This window comes from Pseudopodoces humilis, chromosome 24 (genome assembly GCF_049639895.1).
Source record: "Pseudopodoces humilis isolate 2021_Gansu_Grassland_sample_001 chromosome 24, ASM4963989v1, whole genome shotgun sequence".
NCBI lineage: Eukaryota > Metazoa > Chordata > Aves > Passeriformes > Paridae > Pseudopodoces > Pseudopodoces humilis.
The window spans coordinates 3,007,951-3,022,723 of record NC_142223.1 but is presented as its reverse complement, the minus strand read 5'-3'; the positions used below and the strand labels follow the sequence as shown (position 1 = coordinate 3,022,723).

The window sequence follows — 14,773 nt, the reverse complement described above, 5'->3', positions numbered from 1 at the left end:
TCTGGAGTAGGAACAAAGCACAGTGTCCTTGAACATGTTGAATGCTTGAATGCTCAACTGTTCTGTCCATAATCCAGGGAAACTCAGAACTGTCCAGAAAAGTTGTCTGCTATATTTTTGAAATGGGGCATTGTTACTATTGGTGGCATAAGAAAGGTTTCCTCATTTTGCTATTTGCAAATTAGCAGTGACTGAGCTGATGTAGAAGAAACTGGTGACATCTGTGCTATTCTCTCCAGTGGGTGAATAATTCATAATTCCATATGCCATGCATTTGAGCAGGCATCAGAGCACCTTATGGGGTATTTCCCACTACAGATAACAAATTGTTAAATTGAGGCTAACAGAATTCATATTCTTTTGCTGAAAGAAGAAAAAACTTTAATTTTCCTGTTTTCATATGAATTTACACAAAGACAAAGTTTATTCCTTGGTCACAGACTGGTCTCATCACATCAGCTCCAGAACTAACTAGAGACTTCTGAATAAGTTTTCTCTAATATGGTTAGATATATTTTTAAATTATAATTCATTTATCAGTGTCAAATGACTTGGTTGTAGACATTGCATTAAGACAAGTAGCAAAATAAGTCAGGAAAATTGAAGGAAGTTTAAGGAATTTTACTTTTTTTTAAAGAGAACCAAGAGCAATTATTGTAAAATAATACAGTTTATATTACGATTTTTATTTCCAAAGCTTGTATTGATATTGAAGGCACATGAAAGAAATAGAAAAGCAAACACAGATAAACTGACAAATTTAGCAATTGATGACAATATTGATTATCATGATTTTTACACCAAACACTGAAATGCCATAAAATTTAGGAAACCTGATGCACTGCAGCCACTGGACATGCAAAGACTTTGCTCTGAGCTCTGTATATTCAGGCTGTGATGCTTTAAATAAGCCTCAGAAAAGCTGCAGACTCCAAAGCAGTGACACATTCTGACCTGGTGTTGCACAAGTTGTCAAACAAATCAACTGTACAGTTAGAAAATGGGACAGACATAAAGAAATATCATGTTGTACACTAATTCAAAAGCTTCTACACATCGGCTCTAAAGTGACCCAACAAAACTGGGTATTTTCCAAGCATCCCTTAATTCAGGATGTGTATTTCAATTCCTGCATATCTCTGCAACAAGAGGAGGCAGGAAATTCCTGATGCCATAGTTAGACGAGCAAGCTTTCAGTTGGTAGATCAGTTCCAGCCAGACCTACCATATTTTGCCACAAAATAACATAAGTATCAAGAGCAGAAAATCTGTATCAGTAGTGGAAAGATTTTAGCTTCCAAAATCCAGTATTTTCCTACTTTGTAAATAACTGGTTGCCACTGAAGCTAATTCCTCCTTTTTGATACATCATGTTGTAGATAAACATGCCAGGAGCACTTAACCAGCCAAAACCGCTTTCTTTTTTCTTTTTTTTTTTTAAAAAAAAGAATACATAGAATGTAATGTGAAAAAATCTTTGGTAACATTTCAAACCCAAGCATATAATACCTGCAAATCACGTTTCAGATGTACATCTCTTTGCTGCAGGATTTTTCTTACTGCAAAATCTTTTTCTTCTAGTAAAATTCTGGTTAGTAGAAAATCCTATGAAATGTTCCATGCTCGGTGCAAGGGGGGGTGTGAGGGTGGTTCTTAGAGTTGTGTGGTATCCCCATAGATCTGAAATTATTTGTCAATATTTTCCATGGATCATCTTCTCACACAAATACAGGAATAGTCTTTAGTTTGTATAAAATAAGAAGCACTTGTATTTTCCAGCATGGACTGGCATGGTTGCATGTTTCAATTGTGTTTAGGGTCTGGAAAACAAAAAGTAGACATTTCATTGTTCATCATTACCCAAATGTAAGTTACATGATCTTTTTTCCTCCTTCTCTTTTTCTTTCTTATCACATTTTTATTTCTCTTCCTAGTTCCTGTTTTGCTTTTTCCTGGTGCACAGTATCTGTTCAGTTTTCTGGGATTTTCTTACTCCTTCAGAGTTTGTAAAACTCTTTAGATTTGTGTGTCACAAAAAAATAAGGTAGAGATCATTCCTCAATGTCCACATGTTATCCACTACTTCTGGAACTTAGTCCTGTAGTCCTTCCTCATGAATTATTCTGCTCATCAGAGTAATCCCAGCCCCAAGAATCTGATATTTTTACAATATGTGCACACTGTCTGGGAAGTTCTTCTGAAGCCCATGAGAGCGTGCAAACCCCATACCTCACTGGCAGCTCTTGCTGAGTCTAAGGCACTGTATAACAGGAAAATGGGTTGTTTTGTCAAAACAGAAACCTTAGAAATTTCCCAAGAGATTCCTGTGACCCTGCTCAGAGGAAGATGCTTGAAGAAAAAGCCTGATGAGCAATTTACTTACGAGTACCTGCCTGACATCTTCCTTACAACTGCAATTATTATTCCAGCAAGGATTCCAATTGCAACAATGATTCCAACAATTATTCCAACCAGTGCAATTGTTCCCAGACCACCTGAAAGAAGAAATTGGGAGTGTTAGTAGGTATCTCATGGACACCATTGATAAGAGGCTACTGATAGACCTGGTGCTGTTCTGCTGCATCACACCCCTTGGGGAAATTTCTTACTATCTTGTGCACTCTGAAGCAGGTTTGGATGTTCAGCATCCAAATGTTCAGGATGTTCAGGATGTGAGCGTGCTGAAGGGCTGAAGGGCTCCATGTGGATGTGGATATGGAGACAGCCATCAGCTGAGCCAGGGAAGGCAGCTCAGGGAGCAGCCTGTGCCTCCCCTGAAACTTTTACTTAATGCCATGGGCACAGGAAGGGCTGCAGGGAGAGGAATTGTCTGGCAATTACGTCCCCCCTTGTCTTTGTAAGCAAATCTCTTTAATACCTTCATCAGTTTTCTCTGGTTCCCCACTCCGTTCACCTGTAAAGCCAGAAAGACAATAATTACTCACTCTGCTTTGTCCTGAGTGTGTCCTTCCAATTTGAAAGGCTGTGGAAAAACTTTACTGACTTCATCACAACGGTTTGTGGTTGTTCTTTTGGTAGAAAGTGAGCAAATAAAGTTTGGGAGAGTATTTTTGATTTCCAGATATTGTTTAGTAGATGGCAGTAGAACTTGGATATGAAAAAATAGAAATGAAAGGGATTTTTACCATCAAGACTTTCTGTGTTAACTTCATAAGCAGTAGCATTTTCACTTTCTCCATCCAGGACAAAGGTACTTTCAGTAGTCTTCAGTTCTCCAAACTGCAAGAGATTTGTTACGTTGTGTTATTTTGTGGGCAATGACAAGAATTGGAGTGGAAAAGAAGGAAAAGGAAACCTCTGTACATTGTCTACATGTATAAAGTAGCATTTTAATTTATTGGTCTGTCAGGCGTGGATTTTTTTTTAGTTGTCACCTCTCATGTCTGACATGTGCACAGTGACCAAAACAAACCAAGGCAAGCTGATTTGTCTTCCCAGCTAGAGGCTTTCTACATCACATCTCTTGGTAGGATTGCAAAAGGTGTAGGAGGCTGCAGAATTTTGCAGACCTGACTTTTTTCAGTGGGTTTTTGTAAATTAGATTTTGAGTTTAGTTTCACTGAAACTGTTTGAGAGATACTGAAGAGGTGGGAGGTGGCAGTGAATAAAAACGTAGCATAAAAAAATCTTTTATTTAGCATTATATACTCACCATTGTTGGTAATTCTTCATAATCTGTGTCATTTCTGTCTCTGAAATCAATTGTTGCACTTTCTTCTCCTTCTAGAACTGAGCTTGCTGAATAAAATTTTAGAAAATGAGTCAGGATTTTACTTGGTAATCATATGTTCTGGCTCCTCTGACACATAAACTTTATTAAACATGACCTCTGTGTAGTGTTCTGTCTCCCTGCCCTTGCCCACATGGGAATGGGAAATTATTTGGAATAAGCTTGATTTCTGTTATACTCCTGTCCAAAGCAGTAGGCCAAAAAGCTGAGTTAACTGTACCACTTAACTGTGGTACAACCTTGAAACATACTGCTTATTAACATTTTGTCTAAGAAAATATTTCCTTGTTTATTAAGAAAAGTTTCTCCAAAGTGGATGTGATGATTCCAGATTTCAAGCTAAGCATTAGCTTAGGTATTAGGTATTTTAGACTTCAAGCATCTTTCATTTTCTAAAACAGTGAAAGCTTTCTCCCATCTTTCAGCTCAGCCCCAGCTGTAACCTTTATTTTTAGAGCTACCATCAATGCTTATGGGTGCAGCTATAGTTTGGAAATATTCCTACACAAATCAGTCCTGAGGCTTTCCTAAAGTTGCAAACTTTAGTTGCCATAATTTGAATATTTAGATAACAATGCAAGGGTTTTCCAGACCCCTAGTTCATCTCTGCTCTTTGATAAAATGGATATTTAGATTTTAGCGCACACAGTGCTGTTAATTCACAAATACAGCCAGAATTCACCAGTAGGGAAATGAGCTGGAACAAGGTAAAACAGGAAAGATACAGCTGTGTGGAGATAACTGGCGGTACCAAGAGTGTGCTGAAAACCTAAGTATCATTTAATTCAATTTCGTGCTGATTCATAACCCTGTGACAGGCAGGGTGTGATGTTAATGCGGTGTGAGAGCTCCTGGGAGTTTGTAATTCCTGGTGATTACAAAGCCAGGTGAGGCTGCTTCTCCTGCTGCTGCCTGGGGCATAAAGGTCCTGCTAATTGCAAATACCACTGGCTGAAACTTAAGCAAAGAGCTAATGGTAGATATCCTGAGCAAGTACTTCAGATTAAAAAAAAGCACCAAAAACTTCTTTCCTGGATTTAAATTTTGTATCTAGCTTCTATTTATCAAAGCAACCAGATCAGAAGAAAGACAGCTCTTCACAAGAATTCTTTTAAAGAGTGAAAATTACTGTACATTTGAATATCTTAGGTATGAGAAATATTCACAACCTCTTTGTTTTATTAAATTGTGACACTGTTTCTACTAATTACATATTTTGTTTAGCAACCTAAAAATATTCTCATCTCCTCTGCGTGTGAAGTTAGGTAATTTCTGAGTTGTTAGATTGGCTCCAAATACTTCTTATGGAAAACTTTATTATGCCTGAATGCACCCTATTTGTTTTATATATGATATAGAGGCAAGTAAACAGCTTTTGCTCTGTGACTGAAATTAGGATGGGCATTTTGCTTGATAGCAGTCAAAATTTGAAAAAAAGGGTAGAATCTCTTTGGATCAGTTGTGCAGATGTCACTCAGAAATTGTTTTTCCTTAGTTGTAAGTTTCATTTAAATTTTGTTCATTTTTATCTGCCCCTTTTAATTTAAAAATATTGTTTCAAATAAAAAAAAGCCAATATTTAATTTTGAAGTTGGTAAAGAAAAAAAAAAGTACTGGCAGCTTAAAGAAAATTTTTCATGCAGATGAATGATTTTCCATTGAGGTAAAAAAAACCCTGGTTTTACTTGAAACTCTCATTTTCATTCTACTGGAAATTTGCAAATATTTTTCCTTTGCCCCCAAAACTGTTTTCTCAACCAAAATAGATAATTTTTATCAGTCTCCACCAATGTAAGACTGAGAGCTTTGTCTCATTGCCAAGAGACCAAACACTGAGCTAAAATTAGATTTCTAATTCCAAGTTTACTGAAGTAAATAGAATTTTGTATTTCTGTATCCTTCTATGCCTGAACACAGATACAGTTTCTATTTAGGAGCTAAAACGGTGTGCAGCTACTACTTTAGGCAGTAGTAGATGAAGAAGCTTTATTCATGTTATGCCAACATGAGACCAAATACAGCTAATTAAGCCAGTTGGTCTCCCAGAAATCACTTTATAATCTATGGAAAGACTGAAACAGGGTAAATCAGTATTCCAAATTAGATGGTAAAAATAATGGTTTGGTCATTTTTTGACCAGGTATTGTTGAAGTAGCATAAAGAGGGCTGACCTTTTGTTATATATTTAGACACTCTCTAAATATCAGTGCAATTTAAGATATAGCAATATTTTATAATCCTTATTTTTTGCTTATAAAATAATACCTTTAAAATACAATATTGTGTTTTACATCATACAAATATGTACAATCATGGCTATGTAAATGTTAAGTGTGAACTAAGAAATAGCACTAGAACTCAAATGTGTATGGATGAGTTCACCTTGTAACCCCAGTCAGAACTGAAGAAACATCCTTTATTCACTAGTTGATAATAAACAGAGAAGGAGAAAACCAATTACTAGAGGAAAATCCCCAGGAGAAGGTGAAATATATTTTATATGTTAACAACAAGCAGTTTATTGGGAGAAGCTGCTTATACTCCTGGCATGGCAGTAACTTTCAGCCCTGAAAATTGCCTGGTAGTGAAGGCAGGAAAGGAAAGTGTGTCACACACCAAAGGTGTAGAAAATTAGTGAAAGTCACAAAGAAACATAAAATATTTTTTCCTTGTGTGATACTTGTTGTAAATTCTTGGCCATGAGTGGCAGGTAGGGAACCTATTTCAGTATCTTTGCCCTCTCAGCACTGTGATTGACAAAAGGAGGTGGCCCAGATTAATCTTGCCTAATTTTAGGTTCTTAATAAAGGCACCTAAATAAAGTGTCTGCTTGCCCTTATCTTCTTTTATAGTCTGTAGGGAAAAAAATAAATACCTCTAGAAGATAATTCAGCTCACCTGAGATTTGGGTCATCCTTGGCAGTGCTGCCTTTCCTTAACTGCAAAGGGAAACTGGAATATGGCATCCCTATGAACTGCCCAAGGCTGAGGCTGATCTGGTTTCTGTCAGTCTGGAGTTCTTGTCCCAGCCCTGTTCAAAGCTGAGGTTCTGTATTTGATGCAGATATTCTATTCTGGATTCTATTTCCAGGTTCATTTTAGACCGACAGGGGAGGTTAGACACTATCAAAATACATAGCAGAGGAAGATTGGGAGGCAATTTATTATCAGTGCTCTGCATTTGTAGGAAGGAGCACTGGATACTAGACAGCTCTTTGTTGGAGAAAGTCATAATGAAGTTAAATATTGAAATGAAACTGGGAGACACTACTGAACAGTGCCCAGTACAAGGCTCTGCACCACTGACATCAAAGGGAATGCAAATGGGAATTAGGGGTGTGTCCTTGTGTCATTTCTTGATTTCATCTGATGTGGGCCAAATGTAGCAAGAGTCAGGGTTAAGTGGTGCTTCTGCATGTGTTCTTAATATTATCTTAGAGGAGGTTGTAAATAAAAACATTGCCTCACAGTGCTGGGGCTGTCTCCAAGGAGCCTCCTCTGTTTGCAGCTATATGTTGCTGCAGATGTGAATTAATCATTGCGTCCCTTCCTGCCAAAGTTCCAGCTGGGAGCCTTTCAGTTCAAAGTCCCAGCTGCTCTCAGGCTGCAGCTTCTCACACCAGGACAAAATTTGATGTCTTTAAAAGTTTAATACTACTTTGAAAACCTCCCATGCTTAAGCATCCCATGACCTACCTAGGAGAAGCTGAGCTCACTACTTCCATGCATGACAGTTTACTAGAAAAACCTCTTAGGGCTGCTTTCAAAGCACAGTGGTTGTGTTGGAAAGGAGAGGGAGTTGTAAAACTCTTGTTCATTAACATTTCTTTCAGGTATCTCCAAAACCAACAAAGATACTTCTGAAGATGAAAAATGTTGTAGGATCTTGTTTCTCTCCTTGCATAAACCTGAATAAACCCAAACACTAGTGGGTAAAGGCAGTGGTAAGCCTGTATTTTAGCTTAGTCCTTGAAATAGGAAGCCCTCAAAATAGAATGTTTCCACTTCTGATAAGAGACCAGGAGATAAAAATGGCAAACCTTAAAGGATTCCCTCCAGCAAGAACTGCAATAATCCTTTACTCATTGCCCTGTTTCTACGTGAAACAAAAAGAAAAAAATAAAACCAGCTTCAGTTATTTATAACAGCTGAAAATATCAGCTAGCAGAAAGTTTAGCAGGATGGGCCACTTGGGACATCTCCCTTTTCTGCTGGAGATGTAACTGAGCAAACATCTGGAGCTGACTGACGGATTTCAGTATCTGCTTCCGGAATTGTTACAGACCCAGTGGTGTTGTTTGAAGGACTGTGCATGGATGTGTGTGTTGGCCATCCTGTTTTGACTGCATTTTATTCAGCATTTATGGCCTGATACAGGAATTCCCTTTTTTACTCCTTCACTTAGAGACCTTAATTTGATTGTGAGCAAACTGAGTCACTGTATCATTATTGGAATTGGTTCTATTGTAATTCAGTGAAAACTTCTATTCATGGTGGTGGAGGTTTAATAAAAATGCATGATTTGCAAGGGATCTGCCTTTTAAATCCAGCAGTTCTGTAATTTTCAAAAGCAGTTTTGTCTGTGATTTGGCTTCGTCCTCAATTTAAGTGTATTCCAGAGTCATGTCCAAAATCTACATTAGCTCAATTTTGTCTGAGAATAGTTTCCCATTATTTTTATATTATTGGATTTATTTTTTTTTTTAAGTACACAGGTGTTTATTTTGTTGTGAAATTGTTCAACACTTTCAAATCCAAGCCACAAAATTTTTTGTACTTTGAAAATACAAGGGTTCGAAAAACATAATGTAGTGGATTCTGGGGTTTGAATTTTTCAACTTGAATTTTTTGACAGTTAAAATATTCAGACTTCAGAAAAGTAGGGAAGTTTGTTAATGAGAATTGAAATTCTCATTTGTACCTGCAGAAGTGTATCTGCAGTATCCAGAGAACTCTGTGTCCTTGGTTTGTTTGGAGCCACAACATTGGCATTTTCTTTCTCTGTTAATTCTTTCTGGAAGTTGGAGTGATCTGTCACGCCATTAAAAATCCCCTGGCATGTATTTAAGTGTCTAGACTGTTGCTCAGGAGAAAGTATGTACTGACTAAATCCTGAAGTGCTTTCTGCAGTTTCCTTAGACAAAGACTGACAGCTTTGCTCTATATAACGAAGGAAGCTGGGTGACAGAATACCAGAAACTTTGGAAAGTATCTGCCAGTCGGGAAATGGTCATGAAGCACAAGGAAGGATTTAGCTCAGCCTTATTTAGAGTATGACTGACTTTGGTCAGGTATTCCATGTAACTCGTGATGACAATGCTTTGCTGAATTGTCAGAAACATTTCCTTCGGTCACCACACCCTGCTACAGATGGGTTTTATTGCTGGGGCTGGCTGAGCCAAAGGAACGAAGCCGGAGTTTAAATCGACAGTGCCAAGTGGCAAAGAAGCACTGGGCTGCTCCTCAAGTAAATCACATGTCTTCTGAATGTTACAATATCCCGCTGGCAGAAAAGCAAACCAAAATGTGCTTTAACTGGGCAGATAGAGAAGCAACTCTTCAAGTGCTTGGTGTATGTAATGACCTCAACCAAAGTCACAAAACAAAGCCAGGGGAGATAAAACTGGAAACTTCCTAAACTTTGCATGGTAAAATCAGCCACAGAGCTGTGGGCACTAGGAAGGAAATGATGAACTCCATTACAGGATATTCCTTTAAAATATTCCTTGCAGAGCTAGAGATGAGTATTCCAAATTTATGCTTTTAATAATGTAGTTGTGTCAACCTCTGCTTTCTTCTCTACTAAGCACACTGTCCTCAGACTTGCTATCCCACAAATATGGGATAAAATTACTTTCTTATTGAGATTTGCTGTCCTGTGACCCCATTTCCCTGCTTGCAGTTTTACTAACAGTCTAATTGCTCTGAGCAGTGAGGGTTGGAACAAAGCTGGACTTGTGATCAAGGTGTAAATATCTCTTGTATCTTGCTGTAAAGTGGCAGAATTACAGAACTTACAGTCTTTTCACTGCATGGCTGACCAGGAAGGAGAATTGCAGCCAAGACAAGGAGAAAAGTACAAAACTTGGTGTAAATTGGGAAATTTGGACGAATGTGCAGCACAAAGCAGACATCTGCATACAGATACTGGGATATGCAAATGAAAACAAAAGGAATTAAGAAATGACCTCTAATACAGTAATAAACTAATCTTTTCCCTAAATGACTTCCTGCTCTGGACTCTGAGGCTGCAGCCATGTGCCCTTTCACAGCTGCCTTGTTGGAGATTACTAACCCTTTGTATCTGCAAGCAGAACATTTTGCAGGTTCCTCAACTCATTTGTTTGAAATACTCATGCCAGACACTGAACTGGAAACTCTTAGGTGTTAATTCTGTTCACACAGTGATTTTTGGCTACCTACTTTATGTTGCCATGCAGCAGGCAAGTTCCCTTTCAAATGTGTTTAGTCTGACTTTTATACTCCACTAACAATAGACTAGCTAATGTTTGGATGGGTTTCATAGTCATAAAAACATTTTAATATGGGTTTGGAGTTAAGTGTGTCCCTAAGTGCGACTAAAACTCTCCTACCAGAGTACATGCTTGCCTGAAAATGGTGATGGTGTAACAGCTGAATTGTGCTCTCACAAAGGATTATTCTGATGCAGTTTGTGCTGGATGTTGTAGTGTTTGTAATCAACAAATAGAAGCATGGAAAAAAACATGAGGAAGTCATAAAGCAACATGAGAATGTGCTCAGCACCAGCTTCTATGTCTTTTGAGAGTTTTTGGCCAAGCTTCTGAGATGGAGAGTTGGAAATCAATAGTGCATTTGTCTCTTATTTTTCCTCATTTGTTTCTCTTTAGCACATCCCAGCATACCTATAGTCCCAATCCCACATATTTTTCTGAAACTCTGTGTAACAAATTGTGCACTGCAGAGCTCTGAGCTTTGCTGTGGGATTAATCCCCATGGAGAGGATGGTCTGTGCACACACAGATCAGAGGGGCCCTTTGAGAGGATCTGGGAGGATGTCAGTGGTAGGATCTGGCAGCATTTGGGTTCCATCCTGTAGTCCCTGACCACATCCAGACAAAAAGCAAACAAACCAACAAAATAAATGTGCCACTGAGCCAGGCCATGTGCCCGAGCTGGGCCAGCAGCAGCAGTGGACATTTCTGTGGTCCTCGTGTGGCTCACCTCAAGTGACACAAGGAAAAACACCACATGGTCCTGTTGGAGCCTCACAGCCTGAAAACCTTCCTGCACTGCCTCATTATCTACCTAAACGCTCTCCAGCTTCTTTGCTGCTTTGGTTTTGTTTTTTGGTTTTTTTGCAGATGATTTACAAGTCCTTGATCTGAGGTAAATGCACAGATTCAGTGGAAACTGCTGAATCGCAGGAGCTGAGAATCTGGCCTCTCTGTTTCCAGTTTTAGTGTGCAGCCTGAGTTAATGAAAGGTCCACTTGTAAACCCTTAAATATGACTCTTTCCTTTCTTTGTGAAGTTACAGATTCAAAAACTAGCTGTTGGGATATAGATGTGCAAACCTCTCTGCTTGCCCAGCTGAGGAGAAATCGAATTTTATTTGTTCTCTGCTGGTTTTCCACAAAGACACTGAAAAACCAGACACACTGACTTGCAGATCTACTAACTGAGCAAGATGATTTTCTCCTTTCTGTGATATTTGCTTTGGGTATTGGACATGTGAAGTTATATTCCTATCATAAAGAGTTATATATGGGATTTGTAAGAGTACTCATCACTCTTCATGCAGGATGAAAGGTTTATTTAGTAGAAGACTGGGCCCCTTTTCAATTTGTGACTGTTCAATTTGCTTGTATATTTTGTTTACAACCAGCAGTTACAGGGTTCAATTTTGAAAAGGATTTAGAGTTGCCTGATTTTGTTGTTTGGCTTTGCTGAAATTATGACAGATTTTGGGTAAATCAGGACTCTTTTGAAAAAATCTTTTCTTGTGATTTCATAATTTGTCTTTTTTTTACAATTTTGAAAAACAAAACACTTTTTCATCTTTCATAGCCAATTGTAAACTTCAATTTCCTTTCTTATGATATAAACACATTTTATCTGAATTATCCTGTCCATGTTCTTACTTTCAGTCCAAACCAAACGTAACATGACCTGGTATAAACCTGCCTTGCATAAGGAAATATAATCTAATATTTGCCTCTAGGTAAGATCAGGCATATGGACAGTTGATATAGCCCAAGTGACATGTGGTATCTTGTTAAACAATCATGTTAATTTTTGTTCATGTTATGTGACAGCCAACAGAGTAATCTCCTTTTCTGCAATGATGCAGCACCATGGGAAAGGTTTGGAATCAGGAAATGTGTTGCCTCTGCAAGGCGCCGGTTTGGGTGCTCGTTCAGCCCAAATTCCACCTCAGCTCCTGTGATTCTGTGAAGATTTGCCTGAGTTTTGACATGCTGAACGACATCAGCAGGACCAAGAGGTATCTGCTAATATGACAGTGAGAATGATGATGATTATTATTATTGGTAATAATAATAATCCTTTTGGAAATTGGAAATATTCTTGCTGAAACAAAGCTGCTTCTCTCAATTTGATCTCAGCCCATAACCTGGAGTGCCCAGCCATAAGAAAAGGGAAGCTGCAGGATTATTTATTTTTTTTCCAGGTTAAGAGGTATCAGAAGGAGACTTTTTTTTCCTCTGAAACCCTCAGGGCATCTGTGTTCCCCAGAGGTTCACCAGTCTGGATAAAGCCACTCCACCAAGCGCTGTACAAGTGAAGCCTTCTCCCATCTCGCTGTCAGCCAGCAGAGATTGCTGAAGGTGGCATTGCCATTTCATATCTGTTCTAACTTGTAATTGCTGATGCTTATCAGCAAACAGCAGTGATAGACACTAAATACTCCAGACTTATTTTATCTGGAGTCTATTTTCCTGGTGTATCCTTTGGAAGTTATCCTAAATGACTGGCTCCATGTGAAGAAAAAGTCACAAAGCCTAAACAGATACAGAAAACCTTAAATACTGTAAATCACATTCTTGATCCAGCTCTGGAGCTCAATGCAAACTGTAGAGGTAATAAAGCAGAGGTAGGGTTTTGCAAGCAGGAAATATTCTTATATTTTTATGATTAGTAGGGTTTCAGCCTGATTGTTGCTGGACTCCTTTCAGAGCTGAGAGAAAATATGATTTAAAACTTCTCAAAAGCCTGAAGATGAAACACCTTTTAACCTGTAATTGTGGTATCTTATATTGCTTAAGGTAATTCTATAAAACACTGGTGGTTTTGCCTCGTTTCTAATGGCTTTAAACTTTAGTACATTTAATATAGATGCTTTTTAAGAACAAAGTGGCTGGGTGAGCCTAGAAAACAACTTTTGTGTCTTGCCTAATATCTGTTGACTTGAGTTTTTCTGTGAAATTTTGAAGCATAACTCCAAATTTCAGCCTCATGTCCTGACATACAGAACACCATTAGAAGTTTCAAGTCAACATCCACACACAGGGTGTATCACTACAGCTCCATTCTTTCCAGCAGGATGATACTGATTGTTATCAGGCCAAAATCAGGTACTTTTTTATTTAAAAAAAATAATTATATGTAATTAAATTAATATGTAATTTATTTATTTGAAAGTTTGGGTTCCCAAATCCAAGCCTGATGAGTAGATGTATGCTTTCAAAGAGCAGTGGGCTGAGTTTAGTTACTGTATTTAGAGCACTGGTACTTGAAACTGCTACAGCACTGCTTGTGATATGTTCCATGGCAATGGCAGCTGTAAACCACAATTCCTCATGGCCAATTCATTCACCATGAGTCAAACACTGCTCAGAAAGACTGAGCTTCAAAGTGACATTCCTGGAATCAAATCTTGGTCAGGGTAATTCTGATTTACTGTTAACAAATCAGACTCCTCTCCTGTAGATGTAGAAAGACTTAAGCATCTATTTTACCCAGAAGTGTGTATTTCTTATAAAATTCAAAATACATACCTTTCCAAATTGTTCTTTTTGGTACATAGCACTTTTCATATCTGGCAATAATTCCCCCTGGTTTAGTTTCCCTCATTGTATAGATATTGCTTATGGCTAAGTTAAACTTAGCAAAGCCCTGCATAAGGATCAAATCCTAAAAATCTTAAATGTCTCTAAGCATAGAAATTAAACTCCTGAATGAACAGATTTACAAGTTACTTTCATGGAGTTATACCCCTAAATGTCAGTTAAAGTAAATCATTGCTTGCAGAGCCGGCTGTGTGTGTTCCAGTGATTCTGGAGCCTTTTCCAAGGGCTGTGGGGGGATCCCTCCCCTGCCTGCCCCTAAACCTCTCCCTCCCTTACAGACACACACAGAATTCTTTCCTAATACAGTCAAACTCAGCCCATCGAAAACTTCTGCTGTGTTTCTTTCCAGATCACAGCTGTAGTAGATGCCCAGTTGCAGTTTAAGAAGTTCAAATCAAGTTTTACAAACGGGTCAGAGTAACTGTGTAACTCATGAGAGAGCACAGAAACTGTTAAATTACAGGAAATGTCTGGAAATAATTGTAACCAAACTTTCTCCTTACCTTCTTGAGCAAGTGCTACAAAGGGCACGCTCCCCAGGACGAAGATGAAGAATGGAACTTTAATAAACATATTTGATCTGCTTAGAGAGTCGCTTTCCAATCCTGAAGCCAGACCGGATCCAAATTCAGATTATTTCTTTCAGAGGCAGTGGAGAATTGAGATGATAAAAAGAAATCACTGCAAAAAAAATACTTTGGTATTCCAAATATTCCTTTAGCTGCTGCAGCGTAAAGAGGGGAGGATTTCTCAGATGATAACTGAACAGTTAATGGAAACTGAGTGGAGTCTGATTTCTTTTCTTTAGCCAAGGGATGGGAGCAGCCTAAAGTGGTCCTCAATGAGCAGCCAGGCCCGCCCTCCCCACGCTGTTTGGTCAGGACCAAAATTATGATCTCAGCTCAGGTTTAAAGTTACAGGACCTGTTGTGGCTTTCAGAAGACTTTTATTTA

At 38.4% G+C, this 14,773-nt stretch overlaps 1 protein-coding gene across 5 annotated transcripts; it reads right to left on the bottom strand.

Moving 5' to 3' along the window:
* Positions 1–606: 606 nt before the first annotated feature.
* On the bottom strand, positions 607–14,664 carry PDPN (podoplanin). Of its 5 annotated transcripts, none has more exons than XM_088066544.1 (6): positions 14,324–14,662; positions 3,674–3,759; positions 3,147–3,240; positions 2,879–2,914; positions 2,394–2,495; positions 607–1,820 (listed from the first exon to the last, which is right to left on the bottom strand). In XM_088066544.1, the coding sequence occupies exons 1-6, from the start codon at positions 14,391–14,393 to the stop codon at positions 1,804–1,806; spliced, it is 405 nt and encodes a 134-aa protein (XP_087922670.1). In that variant the 5' UTR covers positions 14,394–14,662; the 3' UTR covers positions 607–1,803. The 5 variants fall into 5 exon arrangements, with proteins under 5 accessions (XP_087922670.1, XP_014112710.1, XP_014112711.1 ...); XM_014257235.2 differs by having other exon boundaries at positions 2,384–2,495; positions 14,324–14,661; XM_014257236.2 differs by having other exon boundaries at positions 2,390–2,495; positions 14,324–14,660.
* Between the last annotated feature and the right edge of the window lie 109 nt (positions 14,665–14,773).